At 40.7% G+C, this 15,242-nt stretch overlaps 1 protein-coding gene across 1 annotated transcript in view; it reads right to left on the reverse strand.

The window, feature by feature from the left end:
• The window catches only part of RPGR (retinitis pigmentosa GTPase regulator), a 76,783-nt gene that overhangs the window by 36,161 nt on the left and 25,380 nt on the right, over positions 1–15,242 (reverse strand). Inside the window, exons 5-7 of the mRNA XM_063445063.1 lie at positions 4,325–4,483; positions 3,881–4,030; positions 1–140 (exon numbers count right to left, since the gene is read on the reverse strand). The exon at positions 1–140 is cut by the window's left edge and continues 19 nt beyond it. Coding sequence (XP_063301133.1) covers positions 1–140; positions 3,881–4,030; positions 4,325–4,483 — 449 coding nt within the window. The remainder of the gene's footprint in view (positions 141–3,880; positions 4,031–4,324; positions 4,484–15,242) is intronic.

Consider the following 15,242-nt stretch of genomic DNA (forward strand, 5'->3'; position numbering starts at 1 on the left):
TCCTCCACCACATGATACCATTTGCACCTTTCCAGAAATTCCAGAAACTCTCTGAGGTACTTTGTGTTTTTTTAGCTTCTCGGTTGTTAATCCAAGTTTCCCATTTTCAGGTTCTCCAAATGTGTATAGCTCACCATTCTCTAGAAAGAGACATACAATGACAAGAAGTATAACTATATACCTATGAACAATAATGCAACTCTAGTTAGTAAACAATTCCTATATAACAATTTTTTATTTTTTTTAAATAAACACAGTTGTATTCCAGAGTGATAGAAGTTGTGTTGTGTAAGAAATGAATTACAAATGCAAAGTATATCAGCTCATCTGCAAAACATGGATGTCAAGGAAATTGACTCACGACTTAATTGGTGATGTGACTGCTAACAGCAGTACTAGGGTGAATTACCAAAGATACACAGACAGCTTGCATCTGAAAACATCAAAACCTAATGCTAAAATAATTTTTCAGCTCCAAAAGTACAATATATTTTACTGGCCAGACTATTTATCCAACTGAATCAAAATAATTACATACGCAGTTTTATGACAAAAAATAAATAAAATAAGAATATGAAGCTGAAGGTGGCTTCAGTACAGGCCTCGCAGAACATCACTAGGAACTAATAATGTCGAATAGTTCCCGGCGACCTGTTCGGGACATCTCTATTAGACACTGAATGAAAAAGGATATGCAAACAAATACTAAATTTTATAAATGTCAAACAAATTAGAGCTGAAACGCAGCCATTATATGTTCTGTAGTATGGAGGCAAAATAAATGGTGCTGCACTACCTAAATACCAAGATTACAAGAGTTACACATTGATCATTACTGCTGATTGTTCCATTTTACAGTTGATCTTTATTAATGACCCCCATTATTTATGAATTACAAATCGTCCCAAACAACCAGAGAGCACCATCTGTTAAAAATAAAATTAATTGTAGTACAAAATTAAAGATTTAGATTAATTATTTCCAGCACTCTGATTTCTAATGAGGAGTGGTTAAAGGGACACACAGGGCACTCAGAACACTTCATATCAGTGAGGTGCCTTATCATATTTTTTCTATATTGTGCAGGATATTTTTACAAGATTCCATCCTGCGTCGACTTCACTTCTTTCATGCCGATTTACCTGAGCCAGCCAGAATCACAGGCTCAGTAAAATGTGAGTGGGATATATGCAAAATACCTGTTTATATTTTATTCATACTGTACTGCCTAATATTCGCTATTATCTCTTCCAGCTACATCCGAGAGGAATCTATACAGTGTATTTATATCTCATTATATTTGTTTTATTCACTCAACCCACTGTATACATTTTATGCATGTTCACTGTGCAGCCACCCACTATAGACACTGTCTATTGTTCTAAGGTGAAATTAGGTGATTGATTTCACAGTGGAGTTTGGACCCACCAATCTGTTTAGCGCCAACTTATATTGTTGCATTTTACTTTTTGCATATATTTATATGAATTAGACATCATACCTAAATATATTTTGACACTTATTATGTAGCTATTTAACTGCCAATCTCTGCTTATTATAGTAAAATGTGTTTTTTCAGATTTTCAACATACACACATATAACAAGGTTTTTTTATACATATTTTGTAAACATGATGTGTGCTACTATTGTAGAAAACCCCATATTGTGTTCAGGTATGTATGCCTTTGCCACTATCCTGTGAAACTGCAATGCCACATAAGAGACCTGACCAGTTAGAATTTGTGTAGATGCACTTGATTGGCCTATGTCTCATTTTGTGGAGTTAAAGCAGTTTGACTATTAAAAGGAAAACTCCAGTGCCAGGAAAACAATCCATTTTTCCTGGCACTGCAGGTTCTCTCTCCCTCCCACCCCCAATTGCTGAAGGGGTGAAAACCCCTTCAGTCAATTACCTGAGGCAGCGACGATGTCCCTCATCGCTGCCTCCTCCTCCGCGCCGCTCCTCCTACTGAATCCGCCGGCCGGTGGGCGAGACTGATCCCGCCCACCGGCCGAGGAGACCTAATGTGCATGCGCATTAGATCTCCCCATAGGAAAGCATTGAAAAAGATTTTCAATGCTTTCCTATGGGGAATGGAGCGACGCTGGAGGTCCTCACACAGCGTGAGGACATCCAGCGACACTCTAGCACAGATAATCTGTGCTATGAGTCAGGAAGTTCCCTCTAGTGGCTGTCTAGTAGACAGCCACTAGAGGTGGAGTTAACCCTGCAAGGTTATTATTGCAGTTTATAAAAAATTGCAATAATTACACTTGCAGGGTTCAGAGTAGTGGGAGTTGGCACCCAGACCACTCCAATGGGCAGAAGTGGTCTGGGTGCCTGGAGTGTCACTTTAAAATTACCCCACAAAGGCCTTCTAATGTAATTTGTGATAGTAAACATTCCAGGTTATCTCATATGCTGTATACAGTGCCTCAGCGTGCTGCCATTTTTATTTGCTAGTATATATTAAAGTTTGTAATGATATATTTATTATTTATTTAGTAACATTTTTTTTTTTTTTTTTACATACACATTACAATTTAACTGGCCATTTCTGAAATCGGATATGTGCCACTTTGATGAAATCCCTAAATTATGCTCAAACACTTCTGAATAAATCAATACCACCTAATTTGCAAAGTTTCACTGCCATATAAGAGACCTAACTATTTCAGTTTTTTCAATATGAATTTTCACAGATGAATTTGATGGGCCTATTCCGCATTTTGGGGCATTGCAGTAGTTTCATAGTTCAAATCACGACATGAATGCATATCATTTCTGAAAAAGGACACTACTTGATATTTCAAATAATATATTTCTAGCCTTATTATTGTACAGCGCTTTTAGCAAAAATGTATTTCATAGTTTAGAATATTTTATTTTTGCATTATTTTTTATTTTTATTTTTTACATACACATTGCAATTTCAGCGGTTTATTTTGTAAACTTGATATGTGCTACTGTAATAAAACATTTTTAAAAATCAATAATTTTTAACCTGTCCATTGCGGTTTTTGGTGGAGTTTGCATATTTAAATTACTCAATAAATGCATACCATTTGCAAAATTGGACACCATGGGAACCTTTACATGATTTATCGAGATGCCATCTTTTAACCTACCACAAAGTTTGTGGTATTAATGTATTATTATATTTTTATTATACAATGCCTTTTTTATGCTTTTTTTGTGAAGTTCCTCTGACATCATCAGAAGTGGTAGCCTGATCCAAGCCAGCGCCGGATGACCCGTGCAGTCCTGGAAAAAGGGTACGTTTACTATCTTTTTAAGGGAGGGGGCACCTAAATAGTATTTCCTAACACTATAGGGTCAGGAATATATGTTTGTATTTCTGACCCTATATAGTGATCCTTTAATGATCATTTTTTCCCATTTGGTGTATGTGGTTGTGTATAACTGTTCAGTGAATTTCTGTTTCTAGGTTTAAGACACAGCACTAAGGTAATTTAGTAAAAATCATTTAACAAAACAAAACAAACAAATAAAATGTTTGTGTCTTGGTTTTAATACGAGACAAGGTATTCTTGAATTACCTTAACCCCTTAAGGACACATGACATGTGTGACATGTCATGATTCCCTTTTATTCCAGAAGTTTGGTCCTTAAGGGGTTAAAGTTCAAAAAGGATTCTGTGCTTTCAAGCCAGAACAAAAAGCATAATTAGTTGAATCTACCAATACACTGCTCATTAACTATGGACACAATGACAAGATAAACAATATTTTTGCAACAGTGTGTCAATATACCTACTTTTATGAGTGTTAATAAATGTGAACATATAACGAAGCATTAAGCAGCAAAATAAAAATTATAAACAAATAAAAATAATAACTTGGACTTCTTTTTCTCACTTGTTACAAAGGCAGAGTGGTAGTAGCCACAAGAGATCCATGAGACTGGCTTCACAATATCCACCTGGTGAGGGATGAACATGGAACTCTGATCACCCAATCCTAGCTGACCTTCTGAGTTGTCACCCCATATGAAAAGCTTGCCATCAACTGCAACAAAGAAATAATGTTCTTTCAAAGCACTTCCATTAAAAGCACAGTTTTGGTTTGCAGAGTTTTTCAAGCAAACATATGCATATTAATAGTACATGTTTACATATATTCGCAGTATCAAGCTAGGAAATTGTGCCATGCAAGATATTAAGTGTGAAATATTACTGTGCCTTTGCCTATCCATATGTCCTTTACTAAATGGACTTACTGCAGTTTTAGAATGCACAGCATGGTGTGTGCTTGTTCTGCTTGATAACAGCATTTTATTTAATACATTGCCATGGCTCCTACCAGTTAGAGCTGCTGATGTATTCGATCCGGCTGACAGCTGTTTGATTTTGTACCGAGCATCAAAAAACAAGATTTCATGGAAGCTTGTCCGTTGTATTAGGTCACCAAGCCCCAGCTGTCCTTCACTGTTGCCGCCAGATGAAAAAACCCTTCCTTGGTCTGCGATGAAAAATATATATCAATACACTAGAGAGTTTCATCACACAAGCAACTTATTTTCTGACAACATTTCTCTGTTAGTGAATAAAAATGACAACTGTTGCAGCAGATCTCCAAGATGTAAGGGGAATCTATTACACATAATTTGCTAGAATCCAGTAAAAAATGTCATCACTACAAAACATACTACGAACCAGAATACTCGGTCCATGGAACATTTTGCACTGCGCGCCAAGTCAGGTGCATACACTCAGAAAGACTTTAATGGCATCAAGCATATAAATAACTGCTTAAAGGCTTGGCAAGCACAAAGAAAAAAATAAATTCAGGGGCTGGCAATAGGTATATGTGCAAGCTAACAAAATTGTGGTCTCACCCATCCATATTACATGTGAAAATGAAAGTGGGAAAGCAGGGTTAGGATGCCTAAAATAGCTAATTGTGTTCTATTACCACAGTTAAAATCGACTTCACATAAACATTTTTTTTAAAGTTTGTAACATTACATTCCTAACCCTATAGTGTTCCTTTAAATCCCTGCTCACACCACGGAGACTCAGGTATCAGACTGACAGATGAGCAGTCCACAGTGCTCAAAATGAGTGCTGTATGCAGATCTTTAAATCGGGATTAAAATCCTAATAGACAGCAATGCCGTGTGAGCTGGATTTAAAGCCCTGTTCACATCAGGAAACCCATGTATCAATAGATCTTTGCTTGGCCACAATACCAGGCAACTAGGTAACAGCATATTACAATGGGATCTGCTACCTTGTTCTACACTGCACACAGAGACATATTTTACCCCCCAGTGGCAATTTAACACGAGATATCTACATAGCGTATATTTCAAAAAGATCCTTCAGCCAACTCTCTAGCAGTAGTTCTTTTTACAGTCCTTATTAAACTTTGAAGAGCCCTCTTAAGACAATTTGGCAACACTGTGTTTTAACCATGTAACCAACTTCATCTGCCATTCACAGCGGATTCACTGTGGAATGTAGTTCACAATTTTCTTTATGTCCATAAACAAAGCTTTCATCTGCATCTGCTCTTGTTTTTGTCACATAATATTTTCCTTATAATCTAAAAGAAATGTAAGGAAACGGTGCAGAAGTACAGCAAACTGGATTGTGGTAGTGTGGTGGAATCTCGGTAAAAATAAATTTAGTAGGCCGAGATTACCACGTGGCATGTGTACGTGCATATGCTGACGTATCGATCAGTTGGTTGCACGAGGCAAGATACGATCAGTAGTGTACGGAGCATGTGCAAGAATACAGGATATAGTATTCCCCTCCTCCATTGTGCTGGACAAGCCATGCAGTCAAGCAGGAAGTTAATTCTTATTTGTGTTGATTGGTTAAGAGAATGTGCGGGTGGAGCTTAACCCCTTCAGGACCGGCCTGTTTTTGCGATGTTTGTACGTTAAGGACCAGAGCAGTTTTAACACTTTTGTGGTGTTTGTGTTTAGCTGTAATTTTCCGCTCTCTCATTTACGGTTCCCATACAAGTTATATACTGTTTTTTTCACGACAAGAAGGGCTTTCTTTACATACCAGTATATATATTATGTCATATATTGTATTTAAAAAAAAAAATAAAATATGGTGAAAAATAAAAAAAAAAACATGTTTTTGGACTTTTACTTGAAAAATCTTTTACTTATCTACAAAAGCCAATGAAAAAAACTGCTAAATAGATTCAAAATTTTGTCCCGAGTTTAAAAACACCAGTGTTTACATGCTTTATTGCTTTTTTTTGCAAGTTATAGGCCTATAAATACAAGTAGGAAATTGCTGTTTCAATATATATATATTTTAAATGTATCAATAGTGACATTGTTACACCGTTATCTGTCATAAATCCCCGAAACACACCTAACATGTACATATTTTTTAAAGTAGACAACCCAGGGTATTCAAAATGGGGTATGTCCAGTTTTTTTTAGTAGCCACCTAGTCACAAACACTGGCCAAAGTTAGCATTTATATTTGTTTGTGTGTTAAAAATGCAAAAAACGCTAACTTTGGCCGGTGTTTGTGACTAAGTGGCTACTAAAAAAAGCTGAACATACCCCATTTGCAATACCTTGGGTTGTCTTCTTTCGCAAATGGTATGCCATCATGGGGCTAATTCTCATTCCTTGGCTACCATACGCTCTCAAAGGCAACCTAACCAATCTGACAAATTTCAATAAAAAAAAAAAAAGTAAAATCAAGCCTTATATTTGACCCTGTAACTTTCACAAACGCTATAAAACCTCTACATGTGGGGTACTGTTATACTCAGGAGACTTCGCTGAACACAAATATTAGTGTATCAGAACAGTAAAATATATCACAGCAATAATATCCTCAGTGAAAGAGCTGTTTGTGTGTGAAAAATGCAAAAAACTTCACTTTCACTGACAATATCATCGCTGTGATATGTTTTACTGTTTTGAAACACTAATATTTGTGTTCAGCGAAGTCTCCCGAGTAAAACAGTACCCCCATGTACAGGATTTAGGGTGTCATAGAAAGTTACAGGGTTAAACACAGTGCTAGCAAATTAAATTATCTGGACTTTTGGCCTGGGTTGGCAGGCAGGTCCCTCAAATTGCAATCATTAAAATTACTTAATTAGGTAAAAATATTACATAAATATGCACGTAGAATTTTAATATATATACATATTTATATATTTGACGTCTACGTGTATATTTATGAAATTATTTATGTAATTATGTATGTGGACATATGTATATTTCGTATTATTTTTATTTATTTATTTATACATAGATATATATATCATTACATTCTAAGTATATTTTGATATAAATATATATATATATCAATATCAAAATACTGTTAGAATAAAACTGAATATATATATATAATTTTTTTTTAATTATTAAAAATTATTTTTATTTTTTGTTATTTATTTTTATTAACATATTATTTGTATTTTATAATAATATATATATACCATATATATAGTTATTATATATATTGTATATATTCGTGTGTAATTTAAATATAAGTGTATTTTTATAATTATATACGTATATATAAATATAAAAATACACTTTGTGTGACATTATATATATGATATATATACATATATTATATATAGGTATATATAGATATAATACATGTATATATAGCATATATATACACATATTTTTTTTTTTTTTTTTACACAGATTTTTTTTTTACACTTTATTTTGGATTTTTCACTTGCAGGGAGACTGCCTGTCAGCACAGACAGTCCCCCTGCAGGCAGACACATGGACACCTATTGCGGTCATGTGATCGAGTGATCACATGGCCGTGGGGTCCTGATCTGCCGAAGGGGGACTGCCTGGGCAGACAGGCAACCCCCCTGGACCGGGTGGAGCACTGATCGCCGCCGTGGGACCGACGGCGATCAGGTAAGTAGCCCAAAACCGTTATGACGGTTCAGGACCGTCAGCGGTCCAAACGCACGTTTTACCGCTGACGGTCCTGAACCGTCAGCGGTCGTTAAGGGGTTAATATGGGAGGAGTTATGTGCCTATATAGGGAGCCTGCACTATTGTCCGGTGCTCAGATTGTATTTTGGTGACGTTAGTCCCTCTGAGTCCCGATCGGTGATCCAATAAAGAATCTCTTCCTTCCTGAAGAAACCTGTGTCCATCTCTCTGTGCTTCGCTTCCGTCAGTTTCTCCGGTATCATTTGGTGCATTGGCCGGGAAACTCATCGTTCAACGGTAGCTGAGAGGCAGAGGCGTGAGACGGTCTATCTTTGCCCACGTTCTCTACGGCTGCACCCCTGAACTTCTGCGTGGACCTCCCTTCATCTCGGCGCCACTGGTCTGTTGTCCAGGAGATCATCGGCCTCTACGTAAGAAGTGCTGGGGTGTCCCCGTCGATGAGTGTGAACTCAGGTTCAGGAACGAGGAGGTAAGACAACTGCTGTTTTAGACGGCAGACCCACTAGGGGTATACCGATTGTGCGGTAGGCCCATAAGGGGTTATTTGTGTATGGAATCTGCCCCCTCTGTCGGAGGGAAGGAGCAAAGGCGCACCGCTCGATCGAACGCTCTTTAGTCAGACCGTTTGATTTTGTTAGTCAGGCGGGGTTCTGGTGTAAATAGCCCTAGCCGGACACCGGTGTCTTGTCTAGACTAGCGTTCTAGGGTGTATATTACGTTCGCTAGGTCGGAGGGACCGGGAGACTAAGCGGCGCCTGTGTAAATTCGGTTCGCTAGCTCTCAACCTATCTTGGCTAAGTGGGAAGGCGTGTAAATTTGGAACCCACTAGATTTTTGATAGTTATCGACTAAGAGGCGCCTGTGTAAATTCGGTCCTCTAGCTCGCTATATGTGGTGCTTGGGCAGTGTGGCTAACCAAAACGGGTGTACATAGTTTTAGGTAGTCCATTCAAGGTACTGGCCAATAGTTTAGTTGGGAATTGTAAATGTGCTAAAGATTGTTTAGTAAAGTGTATATCTTGTTAGATAGCGCGAGCTCAGCCGTCTAGCGAGAGTGTTAATAGTGTGTTGCTGTATTATAGTGCACGGTACCATAACCCTGTATATTTACTGACATTGTATATAAGTACTAATCATTGTCGTCTAATGCATGTTTAACACCATAACCACTAATAATTGTATTGTGACCTTAAATTGTGCTTTGACCTATGCTAACCGTACTGTAACCGCTATTTGTAAAAGACGATGTTACTGGGGTGTGTTATAGACGGGTAATTCATATATAGAGAATTATAGCGTGGGTGACTGTATAGTTTCGCCAAAGGGCATAATATTGATTATATAGTGACTGGTGTAACAGCTGTGTGTGTACGGGAATTCCCTGAGTGTTTATTGTGTTATTGTGTACGTTTCACTTGGTAACCGTACCACGTGGTGCTGTTGCCAGAGGAAACGGGTGTGACTGTTGAATAGTACGCGTGTATAGTATTCGTTGTCAACGACGTTCCATTGATAAGTATGGGCGCGTCGGAGTCAACGATTCCGGATCCCTTAGGTTGTATGGTGAAGAATTTTAAAAAGGGATTTAAAACCTGTGATTTTGGGGTTAAAATGTCTCCTGTACGTTTGGTCACTTTGTGTACTAGGGAGTGGCCTACTTTGGTTGCGGCATGGCCGCCACGTGGCAGTTTGGATCCAACTCTGGTACAGCGCTTACACGTGGCTGTATCAGGTAGGCCTGAACTTTACGGACAGTTTCCTTATATTGATTGTTGGAGACAGGCCGTAAATGACTCGCCAAAATGGATTCAGACATGCCACGAGGAGCAATGTCGCCTCATGGTGGCTAGGACTTGTTTGTCCACTAGGACTGGTGTTAGGCCCATTTTGGACACGCCCCCTGAGTCCGAGATCCCTTTGCCGCCCCCTTACTTTCCTTTAAGAGGAAGTGACGCAAATGCAGGAAGTCCTGCACCCCTCCCCTCATTGCCCTCATCCACTTCCGCTTCCTCCTCCAGTACAGAATCCACCCCCTCTCGTACTAAATCTCCCCTTCCGGAACCAGAGCCAACCCCAATTAGATCTGAATATCCTGATTTGGCGCCACTTCAGACTTCCGGTCAAGCTTCTTCTAGCTCGGCTCGAAGTGTTTTATTTACTACCTTTTCCCAAAACCAAGCTCCCACATCCTCATGCTTTATTACCCCCCGACCGGAACCTCTAACTGACGCCCCTCCACGTAGCCCCATACTAACCGGTACCCAACAATTAAAACATTATCAGATGCCTCTTCGTCTGAATCCCGGGTCAGCCTATATCGATGCCGCAGGTCAAATGGCACATGCTGACCCAGTCTTCGTATATGTCCCGTTCACGACAACCGATCTCTTAAATTGGAAGACCCACAATTCCTCGTATACTGAGAAACCACAAGCTATGACCGATCTGTTCACCTCAATAGTTCAGACACATAACCCGACATGGGCTGATTGCCAGCCGTTATTAATGACTTTGTTTAACAATGAGGAAAGGACAAGGATTAATCAAGCGGCCATTAAAGCGCTAGAGGATAGAGCCCGTGCTTTGAATCAAGCCAATCCAGCAGCATGGGCCGCAACACATTATCCTAACACCGATCCCGACTGGAATGTAAATGGTGCTGATATGGTTCAACTCAGAGCCTATAGAGACGCTATAATTGCTGGCATGAAAGCCGGAGGAAAGAAAGCCATTAATATGTCGAAGACAGTTGAGGTGATTCAGAAAAGTGATGAAGCGCCCAGTGTCTTTTATGACCGATTATTGGAGGCATACCGCTTGTATACCCCCTTTAATCCGGAAGACGCAGATAATTCCCGAATGGTGAACTCCGCCTTTGTCAGCCAAGCTTACGGAGATATTAAGCGCAAGCTACAAAAGTTAGAAGGATTTGCAGGCATGTCCATCACCCAATTAATGGAGGTAGCGAATAAAGTATATATGAACAGGGAAACAGAAAGTAAGAAAGAGGAAGAGCGCAAGATGCGTAAAAAGGCAGATATGTTAGCGGTAGCGATCGCAGGCGTAGATAGACGGGGCCCAGATAGAGGCGATGGTAGATGGAATAGGGAGCCCTTGAGTAGGAATCAATGCGCGTATTGCAAGGAAGAAGGGCATTGGAGGAACGAGTGTCCACAAAGAGAGCAGTACGAGAGAGACCAACCCAGGGCAGGTTATGGAAACTTTAGAGGCAGAGCGAGAGGTAGAGGAGGCCCCGGAGGGAGTAATGGTAATAGAGGGAGCAATGGGAATAGAGGAAGTGTTAGGGAAGATAGGTATTTCCCAGCAGCGCAAAGGTCCCGCGATAGAGAAGGCAGGGACTTTGTAGGATTGGCTGACACGGTCATGGAAGACTATTGATACCGACCGGGCTCCATCCCCCTTGGTCGAGCGGAGCCTATGGTCGATGTATCAATAGGGGGAAAAAGGAGTGCGTTCATGATCGACACTGGTGCTGAACATTCGGTGGTGACTGACCTAGTTGCTCCTCCATCTGGAAGGACTATTACTGTGATAGGAGCAACTGGAAGAAGTGCTGAAAAACCGGTTCTTAAAAGTCGACTCTGTACATTGGGAGGCCACGTAGTAAAACATCAATTCCTTTATATGCCTGAATGTCCAGTCCAATTGCTGGGACGTGATATGCTATCCAAATTACAAGCGCAGATTACGTTCCTACCAAATGGAACAACATCCTTAAAGTTTAATGGACCTTCAGGTATTATGACATTATCCGTACCAAAGGAAGAAGAGTGGCGACTTTATACAGCGTTGACTAGCCAAAACCCTAGGAGTGATGAGTCCTTATTCAACATACCAGGAGTTTGGGCAGAGAACAACCCACCAGGACTGGCCCGCAATATTCCACCTATTAAAATTGAACTAAAACTTGGGGTTTATCCAGTGAGCCTAAGACAATATCACATCCCGCAGAAGGCTAAGAAGAACATCCAATCTTATCTGGATAAGTTCATACGGTATGGTATCCTAAAATTCTGTACTTCCCCCTGGAACACCCCATTGCTGCCTGTTCAAAAGCCCGGTACAGATGAGTATCGACCTGTGCAGGACTTGAGAGCAGTCAATGATGCGGTTGTTAGTATACATCCAGTTGTACCCAATCCATATAACCTGCTTGCTTTAATTCCGGGCGGGGCTACTTACTTTACAGTCTTAGATCTCAAAGATGCCTTCTTTTGCCTCCGAATTGCCGCAGAAAGTCAATGTATCTTCGCTTTTCAATGGGAAAACGCTGTAACGGGCTCAAAACGCCAAATGACCTGGACAAGACTGCCTCAAGGGTTTAAAAATTCACCTACCCTATTTGGTTCAGCTCTAAGTCAAGATCTACTGGATTTCGAGTCCATCCCAGGAGAGTGTGTATTGTTACAATATGTAGATGACTTGTTGATAGCAGCAGTTACAAAAGAAATATGTCAGCAAGCAACGCACGATCTACTACACATTCTCTGGAAGGCAGGATACAAGGTGTCTAGAAGGAAGGCTCAGTTGTGTTTGCCAACTGTCAAATATCTGGGATTCCATATCTCTGAAGGTCAAAGAATTATGGGGCCAGAGAGAAAAGAAGCTGTGTGCCAAATACCGATACCCAAGAATAGAAGACAAGTGCGAGAATTCTTGGGGGCAGCAGGCTTCTGTAGGATATGGATTCCCAGCTACGCGATACTGGCAAAACCTCTGTATGCAGCTATCAAAGGTACAGAGCACGACCCCTTCTTATGGACTCAAGAACAGCAAACGGCATTTGAAGATGTGAAGAAGGCTTTGATGAGTGCCCCAGCATTAGGTCTACCTGATCACACACGACCATTCTACCTGTATGTACATGAGCAAAGAAGAATGGCTGTGGGAGTATTGACACAGTACTTGGGATCATGGCAAAGACCTGTTGCCTATATGTCTAAGCAACTGGATGCAGTGGCCAGCGGACTTCCACCTTGTCTAAGAGCCGTAGCTGCAGCCGCCCTGCTAGTAGCTGAAGCCGATAAACTCACTCTGGGTCAAGAACTTTATGTACGAGTCCCACATGCAGTACAGACGTTGTTGGATTACAAAGGAAATCATTGGTTTAGTAACAGCCGTATGACCAAGTATCAAGCAATGTTGTGTGAAAACCCAAGAGTGCATTTAGAGACTGTAAACACCTTAAATCCAGCTACCCTTTTGCCACAACCTACTGAAAGTCAACATGATTGTTTGGAAGTAATGGATGAAGTATTTTCAAGTAGACCAGATCTTCGTGATTTTCCCATCCAGAACCCCGATGTTCAATATTACACTGACGGCAGTAGTTATGTGAAAGAAGGGATCCGCTATGCAGGATATGCAGTAACAACAATAGACAAGGTGATAGAAGCTCGGCCACTGGCGAAAGGAACATCAGCACAAAAGGCAGAATTGATAGCACTGACACGAGCGTTACAATTGGCTGAAGGTTTAAGAGTGAACATCTACACGGACTCCAAGTATGCGTTTTTAACCACTCATGCCCACGGAGCTTTGTATAAAGAAAGAGGACTATTGAATTCAGAAGGCAAAGAAATCAAGTATGCAGCTGAAATCCTACAACTATTGGAAGCAGTGTGGGAGCCTAAAGAAGTCGGTATTATTCATTGTCGAGCGCATCTGAGAGGAGATGGTGATGTGACCAAAGGAAATCGGATGGCAGATAGTGCAGCTAAGCGTGCCGCTGAATCGGGAAGACAGGAATATGTGGGGCATATAGCTGCTCTTATACCAACTCCACTGTCTCAATGGACTCCAGTTTATACAGCTCAAGAAGAGGAGTGGTTAAAGACTGAACCTGGAAAGTATTTGGAGAACAAATGGTATCAGTTAGAAGATGGAAGAATAGTCATTCCAGCATCACTAGCGGTAGAAATTGTCCAAAATTATCACAACGGGACACATTCTGGGAGAGACAGCACAGAGGAATCTCTCAGAAAACATTTCTACATACCAAGATTGTCCAACTTGACTCAGGCCATTGTACGAAGATGTGTAACGTGTGCTAAAAATAATGCAAGGCAAGGACCAGTAAAGCCACCAGGAGTCCAGTTTATGGGGGGACTCCCCATGTCCGATTTACAAATTGACTATACAGTGATGCCTAAATCGGGTGGACATCGTTACCTGCTGGTAATTGTGTGCACCTATTCAGGCTGGGTAGAAGCATGTCCTACTCGTACAGAGAAAGCAGGAGAAGTTGTGAGATTCCTGTTACGAGAAATAATACCCCGATATGGACTACCCTGCTCTATAGGATCGGACAATGGTCCAGCTTTTGTTCATCAGTGCCTACAGCAACTGACTCATATGCTTGGTATAAAGTGGAGGCTTCATACGGCATATAGACCCCAGAGTTCTGGTAAGGTAGAGAGAATGAATAGAACTATTAAGAATCAGTTGGCTAAAATGTGTCAGGAAACCCAACTTAAGTGGAACGTTCTCTTACCCATAGCTCTATTGCGAATCCGCAGTACCCCTACCAGAAGGATGGGCCTCTCTCCTTTTGAAATCATGTATGGGCGACCACCTCCCGTACTTGGTAACTTAAGGGGGGATTTGAGTCAGTTGGGAGAAGGAATTACCCGGCAGCAGGTTGTAGAGTTGGGTAAGACTATGGAGGAGGTACAGAAATGGGTACAAGATAGATTACCTGTGAATATTTATCCCTCAGTTCATAGTTACCACCCAGGAGACCAAGTGTGGATTAAAGAGTGGAATAATGTACCGTTAGGGCCCAAGTGGAGAGGTCCTTATGTTGTTCTTTTGTCTACCCCTACAGCGATAAAAGTAGCCGAAGTGACTCCGTGGATACATCACTCCAGGGTTAAGCCAGCAGCAGTTGATTCTTGGCAAGTTACAGCAGATCCAGAGAATCCCTGCAAGATCCGGTTAAAACGCACGACTCAGTCGGAGTAACGAGGAACTTTGTGGATTACAAATTTTATTGTTACAGAGATTTGGTGAAGTGAGTGTTTAGACGGCCATAATAAAGCCTGTCCGCTCACCGACGTATAGTGTATAAGCCAGGAAAGTCTCGAAGGGACTCCTGTGAAGACGAGCAGAACTCCATTCCCTGCAGCCCTTACATCCTGGAAGCTGAGGTGCCTTCGCACGGACGAAGACTGAGGATGACGGCGAAAGATGTGTTCTTGATAATGTTTATTTATGTGTATTTTTATATTCAGGAAGGTGGAGGTACCGACACTCCTAGCTGTGAGGTATGCATTAAGACTA

This window comes from Pelobates fuscus, chromosome 1 (assembly GCF_036172605.1).
Source record: "Pelobates fuscus isolate aPelFus1 chromosome 1, aPelFus1.pri, whole genome shotgun sequence".
Classification (NCBI taxonomy): Eukaryota; Metazoa; Chordata; class Amphibia; order Anura; family Pelobatidae; genus Pelobates; species Pelobates fuscus.